The sequence below is a fragment of the Euwallacea similis genome, chromosome 27 (genome assembly GCF_039881205.1).
Source record: "Euwallacea similis isolate ESF13 chromosome 27, ESF131.1, whole genome shotgun sequence".
NCBI lineage: Eukaryota > Metazoa > Arthropoda > Insecta > Coleoptera > Curculionidae > Euwallacea > Euwallacea similis.
Genome location: NC_089635.1, coordinates 2,303,928 through 2,329,699, shown reverse-complemented (window position 1 = coordinate 2,329,699; position 25,772 = coordinate 2,303,928). Strand labels below are relative to the sequence as shown.

Below are 25,772 nucleotides of genomic sequence, written 5' to 3'. Positions count from 1 at the left end.
ATGAAAGTATTCGATATATTAGGTTTCAAATGCTTTCTAACAATCGACTTTTCGGTAATTCACGTGTTCGGTCTACGACAATTTCACTCATACTTTTTCCAATTTAATAAAGAATTTGGTATTTTTGAGGATTTTTCTAAATTCAAAGCTGTTTTAAGAAAAGAACCATTTATAAATCGTGATTTCTCATTCTAAAATAGTCTGAATACCATTTTCAGTTGTATTGACCTCAAAACATATCAAAATACAAAATTTTCCCTACAGGTATGGAAATGCAAAATTTAGTATAACACTAAAAACTTCTAAAACTAATTTAGACCTAATCTGTTTGATATATTTTAGACGTTCAAACATTATTCATAACCCAACAATACAATGCCCGTACAAAATAATACAATTTAAATAATTATTATAGTCAATCTTAGATATATTATTAATTTTAATCTGCATATTATAATTTTAGCTTCCTTTTCACATTTCTGGAATCGACGTTACAGTTATATGCATCCATAATTTACGCCTATAACAGCAGCGTCATTTTGCAGCATAGGTTGAAATCCTAAAATGCCAATTACCATTTTGGAAACATTAATGCCTTAGGATTTGATTTGGGTTATCAGTTATAATCTCCCAACGAAACACTCATCACGCTCTGATCAGAAATATCCGATAATAATTTCGAATCAATGAAAACTAAATATCATCACATCGCTGGTACGGGACTAGGCAATTTATAAGTTTTTAATTACCATAAATCCTGAGGGTTATCCCAAATTATCTCTCAGGTGAAAAATTCAGGTTGATATATAGCCGGCAATAAAATTGTGGTTTTTTGCCTTCTCTCGTCCTTTGGGTAGATAGATCTAGCGATATTGCGATAATAATAAATCAATTAATATTAGCCAGGCGTATACTATTTTCAAACATGACTGCAATAATACTTGCTTTTGTTTATTCTAGTTTCGCTTTGTCGTAAAAAAAAATCTCAGTTAGTTCTGAAATATTGGTACTGCCAGTTTTGATTTTTCTTAGAATTCGAATGAAAATTATAAATTATTCGAATGCGAGAGAAGTCCCCACAATTAGACACGAATTTGTGTCACTCTGTATAAGAAAAATTACTCCTCTTATTGTTAAGCCTTTTATTGTATAGACAGATAGTAAGTTCAAAAATGGGCATTTTCTTTTTTTTCGATGAGTATAATAGATAATTTAATAGCTGCTACCGTTTTTAAGATATTGTGCTCAAAATGAAGAGCTCCCGCTTAAAGTGGTAAAAATATCCAATTTGAGATGTTTCTGAAGGGGAAGAAAAGTTTTTCAATTTTCTTAAGTTTTCTGATCATATTTGTTAATGCCACCTAATGAGCCGTGAATTCTAAGTAATTGATTTTTTTCTAAAATTTTCACAATTTGGTTTTTGAGCCAGTTTTCGAAATATCAATTTCCTAAGTGTCAATACCATATAGATCAAAATGCTAAAATGTCGACTTTGAAAGGGATCTAGAGGGGAAGAATGCCACTAGAGGGTGGAGTTTTGCATTTTTCTTCGACTTTCTGATGATATGTATTAAATTCTTTTCGTCAGTTGTGATTCCACTACTTTCACGGTAGAGAGCTATGCATTTAAATTTGTTTTAGTATAAACATCTTTCTACCTATCCAAGAAAAATTTACGAATATTCGGTTATAGTGTGTCTCGAAAATGGGAAGAGTTAGCTATGTCTACTTGGAATGGAGTGAAAATGTGTAGTTGGAAGAAAATCAGATCAGAAAAGAAGAAAATCAGATCTGAGTTCCTTGGTTTTCCAGAATCCAAAGAATACACAATAATAGAAAAGATGATCTTTTTTATTCGACAGAAAATTCGATAATCGAAAGTATCCGAGTTCAAGGTAATCGATCATAGGGCAAATATCCTTATATTACTCAGTGTAAGTAAAACATTCTTAGGGAACCAAGAAATATGACGTCGTTGAGGTAAGTGGATGACAAAAGTCTAGATCCTGATAATAAAATCTAATTTACTCTTGTTGTCTGAAAAGCAAGTAGAGTAATTAAGACTGAATACATATTAATTGATTCATTAGCAACTCGACACTGCCTAGCTGCAGCTTCAAATGTGGAGTGCGAAAAGATAAAAGCACAGTTTTATTGCAGGTCATTCGTCAGTCTGTTTTTCATGTCTGAGGGTAAATTTCTTCCATTCGTCATGATTTGTGATAATTAATAAGCTCGAGGGAAGACAATAATAGCGGCAGTTAAAACTGCCGGTCTTGATAATCGCGGTCTTAGATATACTGCGCGTTTCCTTGAATCTATATGAAAACTGAATTACGTTTTTCATTACGATTAACTATTATGTTGACTAATTCAGTGTATGTCTTGCAGCTCTTACGGATGGTCCACGTTTCGTAGAACCCATTCCAAATGTGACAGTAGCATTAGGAAGAGACGCCAGTCTCCCATGTGTAGTTGAAAATCTTGGCACATATAAGGTAAGTGTGTTAACAATCCTAACTTGGAAGAGTTTGCTTAAAATCATAAGTTCTCCAGAGAGGGGAAAGACCAAACTTTCAGTCTACTAGCTAAAACTCACTCTATAAATTTTCGCAGCCATAAGGAGATGTCACGAATTGTATAAGATAAAAATAACGAACAAAACATTCGTTTCGAAAAAGAAATGAAATCCCAAAAGCAGATCACCAAAATGAAATTTTCTTCCGAATACAATTTTTAGAATCATGGTATAATAAAGTGTAAAACCGCAATTGGCTCTGTATGAAATCTTCAAATTTATACTCCTTATCTCCGTGAAATTTTATGAATACAATTTGGTCTGCATTGCACGTATATATATATTACATCAAATGACAGACGAAATAGCTGTAGTAATAAGGCGGGTTTCTTTGCGGAAAAATATACCGAAAATTGTGATTACTATACTAAACGATATTTCTTGGTAAAATTAAATTAAAGCAATTTACCGAATTGATGGCCAGTTTTCTTCTTGAAAAAGGAGGCATTAATCAAATGAATTTCCCTTGCTTTAAATTGGCTCTGCACGAAAAGGAGTTGATCGTAAACTACATAGACTGTTCCAGAAAAGGTACATTTATTCGGTTTGATGCTGCAGCTAAATGATTCTATTAAACAATGATAGTTTCTTTAAATCAGCTTTGACAAAAGATTTTCAGACCGTTCCGCTGCATTTCTGCTATAGAATAGATCAATTCGAATAAAGGAAAATGCTGAAACGTATCCTCTGCATTGAATATATACGCCAATTCTGATTTATTAGTTAGTCTATGTTTAGATATAGTCAAAGGAACTGACTCGCAATGAGATGCAAAGATTTTGACTTTAATGATAATGATGGCTAATAACTCGATCTGAATTGTTCCCCCAGAAATTGCCAATACACGTAAATTTTCTCTACATTTGTTCCTCTATATACTATATTTAGTTGTATACATTTGTTGTAGTAATTTTGCGTTTACTGGAAGATGCAAAACAAACATTAGCAAACATACATGTATAAACATATAATATATTTAACGTAAAGATACTATAACATCAGAGTAAATATTTATATTCGCACCTCTGCTTCAGCGAAATATATTAATTTTGTATCGTCTAAATAGTAATTTCCAATTCATCACTCAGCATGAATCACATGTGGTGTATGCCTTAATGCTTCAATATTAATTGTTGAATATATTATATTGTCTTGTTTGCTATGTAATTCAATATGTTTAACATACAAAAAGATAATGTGTGTTTAATAACAATTTCACAATTATTGTGAGAGTTTGTGGGATTGCTATTTGGAGTGCTATGACAAATACCTTTTTATGAAATTATGCACGAAACTAAACTTTTTATCATCACATTTTAGAGAACATCCTAAATTTTAGAGAATTTTTTAAATTCTGAGAAAACAAGTTAGTGTAACGACTTCATTTTGCAAATGATGTAATATGGAAATAGAAATTGGCGCCTAGTTTTAAAGCTGGTCGGTTTGGGGTGTCTTCTTTCGAGATGCTTTTGAGCGTAACTTCTTGGGATTGGAACTGGGTGCCTTTAGCTTTCGCGAAAGAAAACCACAATTTCTGTCAGTTCCTCCTGAGAGAAATTCATTTTAGAAGTCAAGAATTAATTGTGGTTCGTCTACTTTACTGTATGTAAGTCAAAATATGTATCTTTTGACTTGAATGTTATTAACATATAATATGTGGATTATATCCAAAACCGTGCCATATGGATATGTGACATGTAGATATCGAAACAGGGCAAGTAGGGTGGCAATGACAGCCAGATGAAAAACTGTAGCGTCAGCATCGTGCAATCTTGCGACTCTTTTAGGAAAGCCCACGACACCTCCCCGTAATTCCTCTTTGGAGAGGATTTCATATCCATTATTCTAAAATACTGAAATATAGGAATTGTGCTTGAATACTATATTTCAATACATCGCATATTACCGACTCTGCACCGTTCTGTTCAAGAAAACAAACAGAAACAATAACAGTTCATTGTTTTTTATGGTTGTTGACAAATGTTCTGATGATTTATTAATAAGGCAGATCAAAATTTAATATAAACACTAAATTCCATTAATAGCTCGGAATATCACGTTATACGTTTGTGTTGCACCCATCTTTGAGCTTACTATAATATATTTCTGTCGTCCAAAAATTAATTTACAACACATCCCTCAGCTCGCACTCTATGGTATATGTATGCATTTATCCACACCCAACCAAGCCCAGAAATTATTGAACTTTGGTAATTGCAGAAATATTGCCTTCTTTACTATGAAATTCGATACCGATGTCAATGTTAAAAAATCAATTTGTAGAATTTATCGAATAGAAAATATTTCTGTACTTAATAAAACTACCCCAAGTTTCTATTTATGTGCTTTGACAAGTCACTTTCGTTTAAGTCGAGCCCTGAAAAAGAGTTAAAAATTGCAAAGCTGAAAGTATAGAAGCCATAACTTGCTGTGTAAACTTACTTTAGATGCAACTTTAAGCAGTAGAAAACTTAAATAACCACATTATGTTTAAGATTTACTGTTTACGATACGTGTTGGACTTGAGCCAAGAGCATCCCAGGCCGTAGAGCAGATTAGGTGTCACGCTTTATCCTCATATTGCACTTTGGGCTATAACGCGTAAGAAACAGCTGTTGTTTCCCCTCAATGGCGTCTGCATTGTCGCCCCTTTACAAAGTGCCAAGGTGCAGCTATACTCGCTCTAATAAAATACTTAATAACAAAAGCCTTTTCGAAGGCTCTCATGTATTCAGCTTAGTTATCTTTGTCTATCTTCTAGGAAGTACAAATAAAACAAAAAACTCTGCTCGTTTCAGTGAGCGCTATACAAACAAGAGATTACGAGGCACGGCGTAAGCCTTTTTAACTTCTCTTTTTAACACTAGATATAAGACAATGTTTCTGTTTTAATAATTATGACTAGAGATACGTTCAATACACCCTCGACAACTTTTCCCACTGTGTTTTTCGAACAATAAAACTCCTAGAGGGATGCGATTTACAAATGTCGAAACAACTGTTGCTGGGATATTTATTTCAATAGCCCCAGAGCAGCATGTGGTCTCCTTTTGGTAATTTATGGCCTTATAGAATGACGGCAAATATTAGAAAAAACTTTTTCAATAGATGCTACCAACTTTCCTTCTTGTTCCCGAGTATAAACAAAAATATCCAGGCAATCTTTGTTTCCAATGCCATCTGGCTGGCGTAAGTTATGTTGTACGCGATAGTGTATTGTGTATTGTTAGCTATGATATGAAATTTTAGGTGAATTTTTACCAAGTTATATTGAATCTATACAGAACTATTTTACGCCCTTCTTATTTGATTACGTCAAATCGAAAAAGGCGGGCCTCTCTCGATGGACCACCGCTGTCCCAATTATCGGATTTCGCATCGAAATATAGACATTGAGATGTCAGAAACACCTTTTAAAAGGCATTTTTACGAAAACTGCGACTAGCTGACAGATAAAGGAGCAGAGAGGTTAATAACATATTTCACAAAAATTGTATCCTTCCACAGCGTAAAGCAAGCAAGTAATAAAGCCTTGTTCACCAAGTAATGAACACTTCATCTTTAATAGCAACACACCTATCTAGACTTTCATAAATTTCAATTTAAAAGCAATAGTCGACGATCAAGTCTCATCTAAGCGATTTCTTCACAACAACACTTCACAACGAGGAGTTTAAGAGTTCTTTATCAAGCTTAAGGGCAATTTGTTTTTAAGATATTTCCAATAGATGGTTTCATTTTGGTACTGTTATGAGGCTTTATTATTTCAAACTACTCCTCAGAAAGTAAAAATCTACATTTCCTTTTAAATTAGAGGTTGTTTAAGATTTTGAATCCTCTTTAAGCCCTTTCATCATTATTTAGGATATAATAAACATTGCTATTACTTTGTTAAAGCTATGACGCTACCCTTCTCTAGCTCTACTAGCTTCTATTGTACAGCAAAATTATTGCTATAATACCCGCTACCCAACAATGCTCTCCTTTACGCATGTATTCGAGAAGAATACCTTTCTCGACCTGCCTAAAAATGGTATACAAATATTAATCATACTAATTTTGTTGAAAAGTAAATTGCATTAATTCTTTTTAAAGTATTGAATTAATTATGTGTGTAGATGTGTCTGGGTAAGTTAGAGCCTTAGTAATTTCAGAATTTTTCAGATATTTAAACTGGCTGAATTGCAATTTTAAGTTAATGACATTCAACCATCGACGTCTCTGTAAATAAATATCGATCTCGAAATGAAATTTGTATGTTGAAGAATCCTAATAAATAAGCATTAATACGTCCTTAAAACAACAGATTTCAAATCTGACTTTCTTTATTAAAACACTAGCTAGCTCATTATCCTTTTCCGTTTGTTGAACTTTATCTCAGACGAAATCTAAATGCAATAAAGGAGGTTAATTTTCAGCCCCTCTCTTTTTGCCCTACTAATTTTAAGAGATGGGGTGTAAACACAAAGTAATCTCCCCGGTTGAGTTTAATAATTCATTCCAGATGTGTATTAAACAGAATTTGTCATTTTCCTCAATCCTTTTTAATGGGGGTTTGTTTGGAATTCAATTAAAATTTAGCTATTTTATTTTCAATAGCAGTCGGTAACTCTTTCGGTGTCTTTTAATCAGCGGGCCCAAAGAGCGTGCTGTGTTTCTTAAAGTTTCGATATTGGGAATTAATACTTCGAAATTAATTGTTAGGGGAACATTTGTTTGTGTTTGCACAATCACATTGTTTTACTATGAAGATGTTTTATTTCTCTAAGCGAGTTATAAATACTTTTAAATTTATTAATAACAGTAGTTTTAATATTGCTAATTGCGAAAATTAATCGAAAACTGTGTGAAACGTTGCATGAAAATTGTTAGGTAAACTCATTCAACAATATTAGTGAAACGCATCAATAATTTTTGTGGCTTTTCGGGAATGTACTTCATGGACTGCAAAAATTTTAGCTTAATCGACTGTAAAGCATTCTATTATACGCGTCTACGTTTCCAGCAGCGCTATTATTTTTTGTGGCTTATAGAATAACAAATTTTATTATTTATAAACAATGACATATACTTGTCAAACACCACAAGTTTATAATGAACGAAGAGCCTGTCGAGAATTATTAAAAATTTGCACTGCTTCGGTGCGTTTATTAGATTTATATCAGAGGGAAAGGGTTGAGTATTATGTAAAGAAAGCTCTTCAAGGAGAAATTTTATAAGGCCTGAAACCTTTGTAAGACAAAATTGCCTTGTTTGGACATAACAGAAAACTTTTAATGAAAAAATCATGACTCGCGTGATGTGGACTAACTGAAAAATTTGCCATAACTACCGCTTGGAGGAGATTGTATTACGAACTTTAAGCAAACCTGCTCCTTTAAAGCTAAACTCGTCTGTCTGTCTTAATATTAATGAAAATTACTATTTTATACATTATTGCTTTAAAATTTCCTTACACTTTTTCCTCTGTTAATTAAAATCAGATAGAATTTAATGATATGTGTTTAACACAGCCATTTTGACGGGTATTTGCATAAACAAAGAAATAGCTGTTTTGTACTCCAGCATTAAGAATAATTTGGCGTAAACATTAACCGTTTTCTTCCCCCTTTAGTAAATTCAACGTCTCTGGTTATAATTTACCGATCCGCGGATATAATCTTGGAATTGCCAAGTTTGGGGCTAAGCAAATCTTTGTTCTATTAAGTGTTGCGATACTATCAGTTCCAGTCCTTATTATTTATTAATTTAACCTTTTAAAGTTTGGTGGGAGCATTTGAATTTTAATGGGTTGAATGTCTAATTTGATATTTTATTATGTCTAGTCTGCGCAATTAGATACAATAACAGAAGTATCCCGATTACCATTGTAAACCTCTTAAAGCTCTTAGAGAAGATATTTAAAACAGCCATTCAAACTTGAGCATAGTGCCGTTAAATAGCCTGCGATTTAATAACTGAAAGTATGGAAAATGTGTAGGATATGTTACATAACCTTTTTAGTTACAAACTTCGTATTACGTACACAAGTTTTATTTGACTTTAGTTTCAATTTGATACCTATTCTTTCACCTATTTTATAATAATAAATATTATCATACATAAATGTTATAAAAAAATGTTTCTGTTACCACATGACATTTACCACATAATAGTTGTTTTCCTCACAAGTGCGGAAAGTGATAATGCACGCTAATTGCAGATGACCGAACTACGCGAAGCGGCCTTCGGTCAGGAATTCAGTGTGGTAAAGACTCTTTCGCACATGTTAAATACGATATTTTCCTACGGGCATCTATGTATGTACTAACTATACTATTTTCTCAAAGCTCAATTAAAAACTAGCATGCATTTAACCTAATCACCATTTAATTGATCAACAAGTAAACACCATTACAATGGCCTACTAATATTCCACTTCTTATCATTATTAAAATCTTCAACCGCTTATAGTTCTATAGATTTATTAGACTCCATTTTGTAATACGACAATCTAACTTATTCCTTAGAAACAACAGGTCTTTTATATACCTAAAACTACTTCTATTCCCTAATAATTCCAGAACTAAAGCCGTGTGTTTCTGTCTTTAAAGCTAGCGTGTTTGTACAGTGCCGTCCCGAAAGGAGCTTGCGCTGTTTCTAAGATATATTTCATATTGTAGATTTGAATACACTTAAGTTAAATGTTCATATGCTGGCTGGTTTTTATTGTGAACGTGATCCTCAGCCTTTAAAAAATTCAGGAGCTTCGAATTAACAACTCTACTCAATAAAGAGCTTAAGCACATTGTCGGAAATTTAAGCATTTTGAAAAAAATATTATATTCAATATCTTTAATGTCATACGTTGTACGCTTGGATGAAATCGATGATTAGATAATTGACCTATTGTAATAATCGACTACTTTGATCGCGACTACTTTCGGTATTCGACCGATTATTCGAAATCAGTACCTGAGTAACAACAGAGGTTTTTGAATTCGAATATAAGTTCTCTTGCTCGTTTAACGGAACATCGATTTGTCGATCAGCCAGCATATTACTTAATAGTTCGAAATGTCGAGACAGAGTGTTGAGAATAAGTATCTGCAATAGCTTAGAATATGCGCTAAGAAGTGTTATCGGGCAGTAGACCGAAACGTGATTTCCATATTTTCCGGGCCTCAGGATAGCTACGATCTTGGATTTTTTGAAAAGACTTAGGAGTGCTCCAGTTTCGAGGATGTTGTTATAGAACTTCGTGAGCCACTGGACTGTACGCGGTCGGCAGTGCTTAAGAAATTCTGCATATATTTAGTCCAGAGCAGCTGCCTTTCCTGCTCTCAGATCTTTCAAAACGCTCTGGATGACGGGAGTTGTAAATGAACCACTGAGTGTATTATTTTCACTAGAGGCGGCTTTCTGAACTCTAACGTGGGTTACGATGCTTTTGATATGATTTTTGGCAATATTTGCATTAATATGGTTCGTGATAAGTGTTGCCTGTGTAACTTATTGTATATGTTTAGAATCATTTCAAACCATTAGAGGTGCTATCTTACAAAACATGTTCCTGTATGTCGTATCCACCTTTAAAGTCAACATAAGCCGTCAGGTCACCGTTATTTATAATTTGTATAAAGAAGTAGTTTTGAGGAGTATCAAATACCATGCTGCTGAATTATTAGAAAATTCTTATCCTTGATCGCCTTTTTATATTACGTTTAACAATTGTCGTTTATTTCCTATCTATTGACTCGACAAATATTGTGCTTTCAAACGAATTTTTTTGCTTTTTTTTAGAATATTTAGGGTAGTTGTGCAATAATCGTATGTCGATAGTATTGAACATTAATCAGTGGACTAAAACTGTACGGATCCGAGTGTCTTACAAGTACAGGTGAATTTTGAACCAACAATATTTACTTGTCCTTTCTAAAATGCTATTCATGACTCATAATAATCGTACGCAATAAACATCTTAGTCACCTAATAAATATAACACACACGCTCTCTAGAGAAATCTGTAAGATGGAGTTTGCAATACAAACTGGTAAACTTTTGAGTAATGGCTTTCACAAAAATCATGCAGCAGTTAAGCGTGACATTTAGGAGTAAACGAGAATAGAAAAATTGGCCCATCTTAGGAAAAAATTAACTTATCTGTCTAGATGTGGCGCGTCTTGTCAATATAAAAGTATTCGAATGTGTTCTCTGCTCCTCGATTCAACGATCTAAAGCGGCAAAAAGGAGCTTGAAGACAAATACTTCAAAACCAATTTTTCAGATTACCTTTTCTGTGTTCCATGTGCTATCCATAAACAGACTTTTCGTCGAAGGATATTTTCCTATAATCGGGCACTCGAAAATTTTTCTTGATAGTTACACTGTTACCGTGAAATAGAACTTATATATTTTATTTTCTAAGTGCATTTTGTTCACTTTTAACAAATTGGTTTTTCATTATTTCCTGATTTGGTTAGGAGAAAACAATAATTCATATGCTGCATTGAGCAGGATCTGGTATACCAGCAAAGCCAAATCAAATGTGCACCCGTTGTTCTAAATCATGCATGTTGAATGGATAATAAAATAGCCAGTTTAGGAGACTAAGGCAAAATCTATGCTCCAGTCAGTCGTTTCTAATCAGTTTACGTCATCCGTTGTTAACTATACGCATTATCATTATAACCGGGTAAACCCCTCGATGTTATCTGAGATCAGCTAGATGCTTATAATAGAAGATTTTAGTGACATTTCACTTATAATTTCTGATTGGAAATCGAGCAGGGAAAAGACAACTAATCTCTACATGGATCCATTAGCAGCATCGTTCTCATCATTTTCTATTTCAAAAACTCCTTCCGTAGAGGTTGCAGTATCATTAGCAAAGTTAAACAATCCTCTCTATATATCTATTTTCCCATAGAACTTTACAATTTGCAATGATTATCCTCCCAAATCCAGGCATTAGTTTTTATTACGTCGGGAAGGAATTTAAATGTTTGCGGCCTCAGGGTCTAATTGAATGTGTATATCAGACCCGCCGCTAAATGCAAACAGATAAACACACTGGATTTTGGTATGCTAATGCGGCATTAGGATGCCATATTTCTGGTTTTAAAAAGGTCAAATTATAGATACAACAAAGAGAAAATTTTCTCATTTACTTGTTTCTAAACTCTTAAGTAAACAATAAATGAACACAGTCCGCAGCAATATAATATGATACTCACTAAAACACACTCCCCCGGCCAAGGGATTATTGCTTTCCTATATTTGCTTTATAAGACATAATAAATCTTTTATCCGGTCTTGCGTGAAATCGCGTAAACACTCTCAAAAGTTTCATTAAGAAAGCAATAAAATACGGTATGTTTAAACCTTTTTCGTCCAATTCCAGGTAGCATGGATTCACATTGACAGACAGATGATCCTCACTATTCATCGACACGTGATCAGTCGGATACCACGTTTCAGCGTGTCACATGACAATGCTAAAACATGGCTGCTACATGTAAATAATGTTCATAAAGAAGACCGAGGGTATTATATGTGTCAAGTTAATACTAATCCTATGATTAGTCAAGTGGGCTATTTGCAAGTAGTGGGTAAGTGTGGAAAGATATGTTTCCTTTTTTGTTACTGTTAACACTGTAATAAATAAGAATTACATAATTAGATAGGTCCCCAATATTTACTTTAGCGATGGTAGAAGCAAGTGCAGGTTACCATGATGTATCTCAACAATTAGCATACCGGCCCAATTACATTTTCGGCTTCTTCTGTTCTGTTTTTCCCTAACTGCAGCCTATTTTCTGCCAGCAACAGTTGCTGATGAAATCACTACAATTTCATTAATTCATGGTAATGGAGTAAGTTAGATCACAAACAGCCAGGCTGTTTTCTAGGTCTGTTCAACACGGAAAATTCCTACTTATGTGATACCCAGATATTCAAAAACATTTTTTTTGTTTCACAATTAGAAATATTTAATTGCATCTTTGAAGAAAGTTGTGATCTGGGTCTACTGAACTGCAATTTGCCATAAAAACGAACGAATTTGAAAGAAATTTACTTCTATTGTTTGCTACTATTTTTCCAGGAACAATCATGTGCCACTAACTCCATGGCAATTAGTCGTAATTAAATTCCAATTTTAATTATTCCCTGAAAAAGATTTTTAAAAAATCGGGTAGGGTATGACATGCATCAACATATTACGACTCCTCGATAGGGTAATTAAACACCTGATGCGTTAAATTCCTTCAACCATTCACCGACATTTCAAACCTTTCGATTTAAAGTCGATGATTGGCAGCCCTAACCTGAAATCCATTGTTCCGGACAGAAATAATGAGTCAATAGAAAAATGGAGAATTGCGTTCCGAATCGTTTAAGCTTTTAAATCTTATTTGTAAAACGTGCTACCATCTTAATTTTTTTTATGTTTTAGTGCCACCCAATATAATCGATAGTTTGAGTACTCCATCAAGCGTAGCAGTGAGGGAAAATCAAAATGTGAGTTTGACTTGTAAGGCTGAGGGTTTTCCAACCCCTAAGATTATGTGGAGGAGAGGAGATAATCAAGAAATAAGTGTCGACAGGAAGAAGAAAGGTAAGCTCGTTACATCTCAGTAACGCAACACCTCGCTTAATCAGAATACACGGTTGGTGTTTATAGTGGTGCCAATCAATAATGAAACAACGAAAACCAAATTCCCGGTTTAATGCGAACAAGTCAATTGGCTAACCTAACGTTCAACAAATACTAAACATTTGCGATTGCCACAGAAAAGCCCATTTAAGTCTGTAGCACCTTTCTAACATCATATCTTCCAAAGCCTCGCTAAGCTTCTTGGATGAAAACGTCTCTAAACTTTTTGAAACTTTTTGTGTTTATTGAGATTGGAAATAATAGTAAAATGGAAGGTGGAATAAACATGAGTTAAGAATGTGGTTTTTCTATATCTTTTTTGTTTAGATTATTTTAGATTACTTCGTTACAAGTATCACTTGATTTTTTGGAAATTAAGTGTAGGGTGAGCAGTGGGAAAATAGGGAGAAAAAAGTAGATTTGCGTATACAAGACTTTAAATGAGCGACTCCAAGATAGCCCATTCCTATCAGAAAACGTGGCAGCACTAAGCGAGCGACGCTTTGCATTGCAAATGAAGGAAACTACTCCGCTATAAGTTTATAAGAAGTCTGTTATTGGATTGTAACTTTTTCTATTTTGGTTGCTTATTATTGGAGGCAAGAAACCAATGCATGAATTAATGTGGCGTAATCTCGGAATGACTTTGATAGGTAACTTTTCCGAGAGCAATTACTGGAACTTTCTGAAGTTAAAAATTCGCTCAAGTTTTGCTTGCATAATTTTATGTATTTGGAAAAAGAATTTATTTTTGTCAAAACTGTCGCCTTCCATGTCGGTTTTGATTTAGTTACGAAGCGATTCCAGCATTTATGAAGGCTGTTGATGTGTGTGAACAAGAATTGTGAATCAATGGTGATGTATAACAGTAGGGTAAGGCTATCCAGAATATCTCAAAACACATTCACGAAGGGATACCGCGATATATGTGAAAATACTTAAAAGATGAGTAACAAATGAATTAAAAAAAAATATATATATAAATATATGTTGGATATTTATTAGTCCTTAAGTTAGAATTGTACCATTGGAACCGATAATAGATGAGGGGCAGGCTGACAAAGCCATCTTGAAGATAAAGCATTGTCAAACGAGGTCACTACTACCGACATAATTAAGTGCCCACGTGTGGGATTTGTCCATGGAAAACAGGGACTAGCAGGTACTCCCCTTGGGTCTTAAGGACCATCCGAGCGGGGAAAGTTAAGAAAGGAACCAAGAACAAGTAGTTAAGAGATAGAAGGGCAGAAGAGCGGTCGAGTAGTAGTGAATTCGTTATTTGCCTTTCTACTTTTGCTGTCTTTAAAATATTATAACGCTAAATATGGAAAACGTTCCTAATGTTACTCCGACGCATTTTAATATTTTCACTTGGTAAATCTATAATATTCTTTTGTCTGTGTTTCTCGCGGATACAGTGTATTACAACTCCACGTTTGCATTGCTTCGAGCGAGAAGCAAAGAAATGACTCCGACAGTACCACTGAATCTGAATTCACTTATTTTCCGGTTTCTCAAATGAAACCAAAAAAAAAAAACTTCTACATATTTATTATCACATATTGCGACATACAAAAAAATGATAATGTTACATGGATAATTCAAACACATTTTACTGTGTACGTCTCAAAAAATAAGCATATGTGCGCAAATATGGATTAGCATTAAAATATATTATTTTGCCATGCGTTGAAGCCCTGGTACAAAATACTGAGTACCCTGTATACTACAAATATTCAATATTTGCAGAATCTCAAATTATATTGACGTATTACATATTATGCAAGGTAGTTTTATATTCGCTTTCACTTATAAACAATACAAACCCAGCATTCTGGGCTAAGGGAAACTCGATTTTGAAATGCACGAGGAAGGAAAATCCCTTCAACGACGAATACAACGAAAATTTCAGCTTTTATTTAAATTATATACGAAATAAGTATTGCCATATTCAGTTTTTATCATCACAAACCTTCACTTTTTTACATTTAACTCGCCCTGAATTTCAGGTTGAATTAAATCTTTCATTGTTTCAATTCTCTTCGGAAGAGTTATTGTTTTCCTTAAATCCTACGTCTAATGAAATAAAGTAAATTTTGAAGCATTGAAAATATGTCCGCCCCTCGTAAGTTAAGTAACAAAAAAACGGCCTATTATTAAAGCCCCCCCAAACTTCTTTGTCATAAACTTTGGTGACTTGCATGGATAATTAATTAATATGAGTCGTTTTTACACTCCATTTTTAATGACTTCAAAGGATTCCGAAGAAAAAGTTACTTTAAAAGTTCTTAATGTTTTAATGCCGTAAGTTCAAATTGTTCCCGGAGAGGTTTTTTTATGGATTAGTAGCTTTAAAGTTGAAAAGACTAATACAGTTCTTTGATGTTTTGCATAATTCCCGCAACTTGAGTTGAAGTAAGAAAAATTTGTTCGTTTTTTGCTTCGCGCTCTTTTTCAAACTTTTTGTTTTCACCTTGTGGCAGAAAACATTGGATTGCATTGTTTTTATTATTAAATTTTTAAGCGGAAGTGAGCAAATAAAGAAACCGCTGAGAAGTTCTAGTTAGACCGTAATGAGATTCAAATAATCTAATTCTGTGTAAACTCGGTTTCAGTGCCACATTTCTTCCTTACAAGTCATAGTAAAAGAGGTAACGATTAGGGGAACTAAAAACTCCTTTGCACAGCTAGGCATACAATACCTTTAACCCCCTCAAAAAACAAACAGACCCAAAGCAACGTGCTCGAAAAACAGGAAATACGAAACACTCCAACAAGAGTAATCTTAATAACAAAATAAACACATTCCTGTCGCAGTGTTGAGCAATAAAATTCTCTAGCTGAAATTACATTGTTACAGTGACCATTTTCGAGGGAGAACATCTGAATCTAACACGCATAAGTAGGACAGAGATGGGAGTTTACCTCTGTATAGCCACAAACGCAGTGCCGCCGTCTGTCAGCAAAAGGGTGGTTGTAGATGTAGAATGTAAGTACCTTCTCGCTGCTTTATACCTTTATTTATTGTTTTATGTGTCCCATAATCGCATGGGTCTGCACAAGGGAAAACACGGCCCTCTAAATATTTTAAATATGAAGCGATATCTTATTCCGAACAAATTTACTTATTTTTCTGTAGAGCACTGTTTGAGCAAGAGTTTTATGTCAGCAGCTTTTGCTGGACCTTCCTGTTACCTGAGGTAAAGTTAAAGTCTTCACGAATCCTCTAATTTGCTTGTGGTCTCAGTGAAAATCCCTTTTAATCTTGCTCCGACTCGAGGGAGGAATTTTTTTCTTAAAGCTGAAAGACACTGCACCCTTACCCAGGCTTAAATGGGAATTATATTTTGTAAGTTAGTAGTTCTTGTGCTGTTGCAAAAGACGGCTTCATAATTTTTTGGAGGAGTAGAGATATAAGATGATGTACGGGGCGTCTATCAAAAAACATTGTGAGATTTTTTCTGTAAGTGCCTTTCCTTCGACGGGTATTCCACTTATCTTAATAAACACTCTGTTATATTAAACAGTACCATAAAAAGCCCTGAGTTGCCGTGACACAACACTCCCTCAGTATAACTTGTTTTTCGGGTGACAGATATGAGATATAAACATAACCCGCTGAGAAATGAATAGCTACAAGATGTCACAAATATAACGGGCTCAAGATGGCGGCCGCCGTCGTGCGGCTCACTGTAGGAATATGTCCGGAAAATATACGTTTCCCCGGCAGAAAATATGTGGAAAACAAAATAAATTGCCTTTTACCTTAACAGCAACAAAAATGATTTCTATTTTATATCTACCAAAGCGGTTGCCAGACAGGTAATTTCTCTATGAACACATGCTTTTTAAGGTTTAAGGAAACGTTCAACGGGTAACAAATATCCTCAGGCCCCTCGATTTATTTTTAGGGTATGCTTCTAAAATAAATACCAACGCGAGCTTTTAAAAGTAATTTAACCATTCCCTGCATGATTGAGCAGACACATGATTTACATATTAAGCATTTAGTTTGGGCAAATTAAAATCTAAACATGTGGCAACGCGTATAAGATGTTGGACTAGACGTTCCTCAACAATAACACAAATTTTTAAGCAAAATTAAAGTACAGGGTGTCCCAATAACGTGTCACCGTTCGAATCCACTTTGGCATTTCAGTTAGAGCGAAAGCTTCAACTGCAACTATGCTCTAAGATGATACATGCTGCTTGTGTGGAACATCCTATATATTTTAAATAATGCTTATCGAAGGCTGTTTAAAATACAGAGCGGCGATATTTAGCGTTTAGTATGGTGAATCTATAGTATGGAAATTATCGTTGAATGAGATGTCTGAAATAAATATATCCTGTTTCAGGACATCTTGGATTCCATTGGTGAAACTGATAAAGCGTTATTTTTAGTTCCACCAATGATATGGGTGCCAAATCAGCTAGTTGGAGCTCCAGCAGGGACAGACGTGACTTTGGATTGCCACACCGAAGCTTATCCTAAAGCAATCAGCTACTGGGTGCGAGAGAACGTCATGTTACTACCCACAAAAAAATATGGCGCTGAGTTGACCGAGAACAGCTACATGTAAGACACGAACTAATCAGTTGAACAAATTTACGAATATTAATAATATACTCGAAAAGCAATACTTGTGTTGCTCCTCTCTGGCGAAAAATCCAATTTTGGAGCATTAATAATTCCTGAATTCTGTTTCAGGGCACACATGAAATTGACTGTCCGAAACCTCCAGGCGACCGACTTCGGCAACTATCGGTGCATCTCGAAAAATTCCCTCGGGGAAACCGAAGGCTCCATCAGACTCTACGGTAAATAAAATTCTCCTACAAATACGTAATTTGTCTAGTCGTTTTCTGTTTTTCCTCTTTAAAACAGTATTAGAAGCATAGAACAAGCAGTTTACGGTTTGTTGACTTAGATGGTTGATAAGCCTTTCTATCGAAGAGGCTCCTTTGTATTCTAGAATTCAATGCATACACGACTAAAATGTGATGCTTAAGTATTTTCAAGGAGTTTCAGTTACTAGCATTTCTATATTCAAAAATAATTTATGCAGTGCATATAAAAACAGTACATTTCGAATGTATTCAGCAGAAAAATGATCTTGATTGGATATTTGGTTAGCCTGAATCCTAAATTATAGACAAAACTTTAACCTATACCTTTACTGGAAAGTTTGTTCCATTAATAGTCGAGGCACAAAGCTGTTAACCTGAAACAAATTCGGATAACATATTGGAGCGAAATACATCCATCTTCATCAAGCTAAAACTGGACATACTATACTCCGCTTTTCCAGATACTAGAAACTAGAGTTTCAACTCAATCTCTAATGATTGGAGTTTTAAAATAATTTCCGGGTCGTTTGGCTCAATAAAATGGTCCTTTGGCTCGAAATTTATCATTTCTTGTCAAACGTTACTACAATTTTCCTCCGGAAAGGTTCGCTCAAGAATGCATTAAATGCTTAATGATTTGAAACTCTAATTGGCTTAGTTACATCCGATCTGAACTTTCTCTTATAATACCCACATATAATCCCGAAACAGAATATGACAATACACGCTCAACTGAAGTGGAAGGAACAAAGGCTGCATTCAACTTGCCGAATTATTTAGAAGTTAGCTCCACTCTATAAATTGATCTGTCCTATTGAAATCTTTACCCGTCTGATTTCGTGCAAACTTTCAAACTTCTAATATAGATTAAAACTTTTCGCGTATGCCATTGCACAATAGAGTTATGGCGATACCTTTAGAGAAGAGCTTGGTATATTTTAATAAAATAATATTACTTTGAAACGTAACACAAGACCTCCCTATTGCAAGCACATCCACGGTTTTGTTTCCGTTTGGTTTGGAATCAATGTTTTTCTGTCTTTCCCTAAGACTAATGAACCGACAAAAATATCGATTGACCTTACACACAATAGGTGTGTATCAATGATTTCCTGTTTGCGTGAGATTAATGATGAGATGTGGGTAAATTTGCGGATTTTATTTCCTGTCATCGACTTCTTACAGAGGAGCTTAACGAATTAAAAATAGCATAGCGTATATAAAAATAATAATAAGTGATTTCTTTTATCTCAACAAGTTCAGAACTTAAAGCTCCTCAAAATACCAATCTGAAATTACCTTCAAATAATTTTAAAACTTTAAGATAGATTTAGGATATACTGCGCAGAAATTGCTGAGAATGACGGACTATAGAGATATATTGAGGATGCCTCTTGGCCAGAGGTGAATTAAAGTTCTGAATAAATTTCAAAATAATTTTGATTTAACCCGGATAAATCTGAATTCATAAATTCAATTGACTTAAGGTTAAATTGACCAAATAAAAATTGACCACAGTGAATTCATAAACATATTAAAGTGTTTTTTTATTGGTATGTTCAATAATATAATAACACTTCATATTTTTAATGCTCTTATGTTAGTAAATGATAGAGCCAAGTAGGGATATTCAATAGGATACGATACTTTGATGTTTCGATACATTTAAGTCTGATATTCGATATTTTGTATTAATACGTGTTATATGTCGTATCGATACAATTAATTAAATATTATATCGTTCGACGTGTATTAAAGTTTGAGGATTCGGTTGATTTCGACCGACGATTGATATTAATAGGTATTTGACATCTCAAATTGGTATATTACTTTCCTTGTGCCATTTGTGAGACAAATAAGGATACATCACACTTACCAACTTGGGATACCAAAGTACTCGTCTACTAACCGATCGAGATTCAAGATTTCAATGGGATGTGGAATTAGTGTATTCTACTAGCAAATTCACTATGTAAAAATCTGATTTTGACGTTTGATTTTCTTTTCTAAAGTTTCTAGGATTGAATTATTTGATATTTATCGTGTCGCTATTTTCATAGTGATATATCGATTATATCGCTACAGCTTTCATCGATACAATACAATATTAAAAATCGATACTTTGTGGAGAAACGTAAATTCTTAATGCTACTATTCTTAAATCAAAAACTCAATGAATAAATCATTTTAATCAATATTGATTAACAGAATGAATCTGCGCTCTGGAAGAACAAGAGAAGATCATTGTTTTCCCTTAACACTTTGCCTCATATATTTAAAGTTCTTTTCTATTCCTTCTCTGCGATATTGGAGTGAACAATTAGAATAAATCTTTACGAAATTTGCTTTTGTTCACGTTCCGCCATCTCTTGCAGCATGTTTCAGTAAAATCGCCCGATGCTTTAGAAGTAATATTGAGTTTGATTTTTTGGTTTTATATATGATAATAACCCCAAACTTATAGAATGGACAGTCATAATATGGAACAATCGTAGCAAAAAAATTACTGTAGAAATAGGGATTTCTTCAATTAAATATTTATTTTTATACAGAGGTTGTAAAAAGTATTGAAATACGTTTATAACTTTCATAAACCCAATATTAAAAAAATGCTTAAACAGGTGTAATTTTATTAAAAGAAAGGTATTTAATGCATTATTTTTGTTATTAAAATTTTGTATCCCTACTAACTTTTTATTTTTAAATGAAAAGGAACCTTTTGTAGTATATCAAATGAAAGGTAATTCGTTAAGGGATACCCCGGTATACTAAAATTTGGTCTACAGTTTCTTTAAGAAAATAGAACAAAGTTTATATCCTAAAAAGATTAAAAGTTTTAATCTGTGCTTCCTAAATAGACAATCCATTATTATTTCACTTTGAAAGAGAATGAAAAAATGATAATAAGACGTAGAAATTCTAAATCGTTTTCAATGTAAATAGTTTTTTAGATACAAAATATTTTAGTTTTCATAGAATTTATTGGTAATTGAATTCAGTTATTAGGTATCTACCACTCTTAGAATATGAAATCTTTTATATGAGAAGCAAAGAATTGAAATTTTTATGTTTTTACGGTATGGAGATCGTAAAAGAACTTAAGAAAATTCGTGTCTCATATTTAATGAGAAGTATCCCGACCGACCTATTGATAGAAGTGAGTTTGTCGATGAAAACTCCATACAGTCTACCAGCAAACTTGCCGATGAATTTGATGTATCCGCAAAATCAGTAAGCAATTTTTTAAAGCGAGAAAAATTTCATCCATACAAAATTTCCCTAACCCAAGAGTTGACCCTTGGAAATTTTGATTGCAGGATGAAATTTTTTGAATTGATGCAAAAAAAAGGCATTCGGGATAATAGATTCTTTTCTAGAATTTAACTTTCGGATGAAGCAACATTTTGCTTAAATTGATCTATTCATAAACATAATTGTCGGTACTGGTCTACAGATAATCTTTATTGAAAACAGATTCTGCATACACAACATCCCCAAAAACTTAATGTATGGTTGGATATAATCGATCATTAGTTTATCGGTCCATTTTTCATAAAGGGGAACTTAAACAATGTGTTAACTTGCACTTATTGCAAAACGAAATAGTGCCATCAATCGCCGCAATTTTTCCTACAGAAAATGGGGAACAAGTAGCCAATAATATTTGGTTCCAACAAGATGGTGCACTACCTCATTATGCTATCGCTGTGAGAGTGTATCTTGATGAGATTTTCCCTAAGAAATGAATCGTTAGAACAGGCATAATATAATGGCCATCACAATTTCCAGATCTTATGCCCCTTGATTTTTTTTGTTAGGCCACTTAAAAGGTTCCGTTTACAAAAACAGTTCAGAAAATTTAGACGATGTACGTCTAATAATTCAAATAGTATTAAAATTAATAACAAAAGCAACACTAGATAAATGCATACAAGAGTTCGAGGAACGACAGAGTCATTGCCAAATTGTTACTACAGCATAATTTGAGCATATATTGTAGGAATTTCGATTTTGTTTTATATAATAGCGAGTTACTTTATTTGGTATCTAATAATTTTATTTTTTAAGGAAACTGTAGATTCAATTTTAGTTTTGAGTATACGGTTGCATCCTTTATTGAATTACCTTTCCTTTGATGTACTACAATGGGTACCTTTTCATTTGAACATAAAAATTTAGTAGGGGTAGCTGAATAGGGGTGAAAACTTTTAACATTGAAAATAATGCATTCAATGCCTTTTTTTAAATAAAATGTTTAAGCATTTTTTAAAAATATCTGGTTTATCAAAGTTATAAACGTGTTGCAATACTTTTTACAAACGCTGTATATTATTCAAATGTAGATATACAATTTTCAAGAATTATCGATAAGAGAAGAAAAAAGTAATAAAACCGATATCTAAAAATAAACAATCATATATGTGTACAAACGAAACAATTTTTTTCCCTTCGATTATAATATATCTCTGTAAAAACTCCCTTATGTACAGTTCTCATGGTAAATAAAATACCCCTACAACCCTAACAAATACGTAATTTGTCTGGTCGTTTTCTCTCCTTCCGAAACAAAATTGAAATATAGGTGAATCGGCTATGGCAGCGATCAGTCACCCTGAGAGGATTAATCAAAATTCCACAACCAGAAGGCACAGACACATTGTTTTTTTGAGGATTTTACACGTGCTTGTGGAAGAGAATTTATTTGGATTATGATGCTGAAAGCGTTGAAGTGACAAAGAACCTTATCCCGATCGTTTTCCCTCTTTATGGATATCCCGGCTGAAGCTAGAGTAATGAGTTGTTAATTTTCTTTGAGTTGTGTTTCTCTACTACACGTGGTGAAGTTGCATGTAATGAGTCCTTTTAAATTTAAATTGTTTGTTTGGATTTTAGGTTAAATTAAATTCTCAACTTGGCTTAGAACGGGAAAGCTGCAGTTTCAATCAATGGTTAGTAATTGGTCCTATAGGAACAAAACCTAACAGACGTAGGCAAATTAGAGATTCGGTCTAATCACACGAATAGCTGTTCTTCTTTTTGCAGTTTAAAATTGTCCTTCAGTAGGAAAGCAGATTTATTCAAGGTTGCTATGTGTCGATGTTACACGGTCGCTACTCTGGTTTTTTGCTATTCATTTGGCTTGAGTTGATGTCTCTTTCATGTCGGTTTCTGATTACTGACGAATTGGGGTTAAAAATGTTATGTTTCCTATGTTATTTTCATCCGGCATAATTGTGTATCAAACAAAACCATTACTGAACTAATCAGAATTCGAAAATCAATCAAAGCATAATTATACATAAAATTTTACTGTCAACGACTATTATCCTCTGTAATATCGAAACTAAAACAAAAGCCTTATTAATGAAAAAACATTTCCTAACTAGTTTCTTCCTAAACCCAGATCCAAAGCTGTTCATTTCAGGCAGGGAACTTTTACGATCAGTTATCAATATTCACTGAAAAACTTTCTTCAACAGATTAACCATATATTAGGAAGTTTCAGAGTTTGCAAAAAGGGAAAAACTTCACGATTTATATTTTATGGAGACGGACGTTTTCCGAAGTAAGGACCTTTCGATATGTCTTATAAATTAAAAAACAAGGTGTACCTTTTTGTATTTGTGGAAGTGTCATCTATTATTAATCAAAACGGGAGAGCTCGTGAGGGTTTCGCAGATGCATAAAGGCCACATTATTTTCAGTTATTTATTCTTTTCATTTATAGTTCACGAAGCTATTGAAGTGGAAATTGCTTTGTTTCAGAAATACCTTTGCCCACGACTATATCGAAGCCTACAGAAGTTAGGAGCCAACTACACAGAGATAAGGAAAGTAAGTGTACAAGTTTTGGTTTTCAAGGGATTAATGAAAATAGCACTTTCGGAGTGTATTTAAGAAAATTCCTTTTTAGCGTTGAGTGGTATTCTCCAGACGACTCAAGTTTAGCCAATCCATCTTAAGCACAACATGACAATTTATTTGGGTATTTCGCATTCAAGAAAACATGTACTGTTGCTTACAAAGTTAAATATATTATTCTTTGGGGCGTAGTTTTAACTTTCAGCTCAAGTTCTTAAAGCTGTAACTTTGTTTAAGGTATAACAATACTTTTCAAGTTCTTTTATTTCCGAAGTCAATGATGTTCTAGGGATTTTCTTTTTAATTGGAGCATTTTAACGAGTCCTTACAGACCTTTTTGTCTCATTTTTCTCACCTCTCTCACCCCTTACTTTCCCAGTTCTAGTATAATATAAAATAGAAATCTAGCTGCGAAATATAGGGAGGAGGTAATAAATAAAGTTAATCCATCGTTGCCAGCCAATAAACATAAGATTCCATCCAAAAGCCCTTAATACAACCCTGAGATTGCTGTATGGTGTCGAAATTGCCCGCTTCCCTTAGTTAGGTATTTATCTTTGCATATTCAGAAAACGGCACGGCGGGCATACGCCCTGCGAAATACATCTAAACGACTTAACTTTGCCAGTTTCCGTGTAAATGAGATCATGTTTAATTTAAAATGCTTTCCATCTTCTTGCTACAGGGGCCAGCCAGTGGACTGCTTTAAGCTTTGTTTGTGACTCCTTCAATTATTTTTAATCGTACTGTTTTGAATTTGAGGGCTGGGGTGTTGGCACCTAATTTAGCTAGCTGTTCCTCTTTATTAATTAATTTATTGTAATAAGCACCCGAAAGTATATTTTCCTTTTAAGTGAAGTTATTCATAAATTCCTGGCCATAAAAGTTCCGAATATTGTCACCGTTATACATTCTATTTACACTGTGGATAAGGAACTGATCGGGGATAAGACGAGATCCTGAGTAATGATTTTAATTGCAATGAAATTAAAGCTCTCTACAGGTATTTACATTACTTATTCTGTTGGATTACATATAATTACGTTAAAGCTATGGTAAATACGTACCCTACTTTCAGCAACTATTTCTAATCTAATATTTTAGATGAGAGACAAGACTACAAACGGGCCACAAAATAATCGCAAACTCTGATTTTTAGGAAAATAGTGGAACACGGGATGTATTTCTAAGTTTTGTTATAGTCGCACTAATACTAGTAGGCTTCCTTACCATTTAGTACCATATCGCTCTTACTCAGGATGACTAAGATCTCTATAGAGTTTTCTACTCTGTTTGTGTATCAATTAAGATGATGCATGGTATGAGAAATATACTAGAAGTCCTAGGCATCTTAAAACTCCACACGTTCTACTAGGGAGGTGATTGAGGTGGGGGATATAATTGAAGATCGAGAAATTTTTCTCTGGACTTCAATCAGGACGATGTGCGCTCTGAAAAATATTCTGTCTTTTTGAAATCTTCTTTCTTCTTCTGTACCAACCTATTTTGGATTTACATATATTTTAAGTGAGCAAAAATCTTTAAAGAAGGCGTATTAAAGTAATGCTGCTTTCATAGGAAATATCGAGTTAGAGAACAAGAATCGAATAATATCATAGGAGTTTATCTGATTTTACATATAACGGTTCCAGTGCTATCTAAGATCAAGAGTTCCGGTATGCAGGTTACGCTTGACAACAGCTTCCAGCACCATGCTAATTAGGTCGGGAACAATTAGAACCCCTCGTATGCCAAATTTTATAAATGTTCGTTTCAAACTTTTTTAAGATAATTAGCTTTCTCCAAACTTTATATTAACGTGGGAAGGAATATTTGGGTAATCAG

General features: G+C 33.8%; 1 protein-coding gene across 4 annotated transcripts in view; it reads left to right on the top strand.

The window, feature by feature from the left end:
• Nucleotides 1-25,772, top strand: part of LOC136417243 (lachesin-like) — an 87,809-nt gene that overhangs the window by 52,256 nt on the left and 9,781 nt on the right. For all 4 annotated transcript variants that reach the window (XM_066402837.1, XM_066402833.1, XM_066402835.1 and 1 more), the window contains exons 2-8: nucleotides 2,392-2,498; nucleotides 11,961-12,168; nucleotides 13,014-13,175; nucleotides 16,075-16,203; nucleotides 17,619-17,793; nucleotides 17,926-18,035; nucleotides 23,832-23,900. In XM_066402837.1, the coding sequence (XP_066258934.1) occupies nucleotides 2,392-2,498; nucleotides 11,961-12,168; nucleotides 13,014-13,175; nucleotides 16,075-16,203; nucleotides 17,619-17,793; nucleotides 17,926-18,035; nucleotides 23,832-23,900 (960 nt within the window). The remainder of the gene's footprint in view (nucleotides 1-2,391; nucleotides 2,499-11,960; nucleotides 12,169-13,013; nucleotides 13,176-16,074; nucleotides 16,204-17,618; nucleotides 17,794-17,925; nucleotides 18,036-23,831; nucleotides 23,901-25,772) is intronic.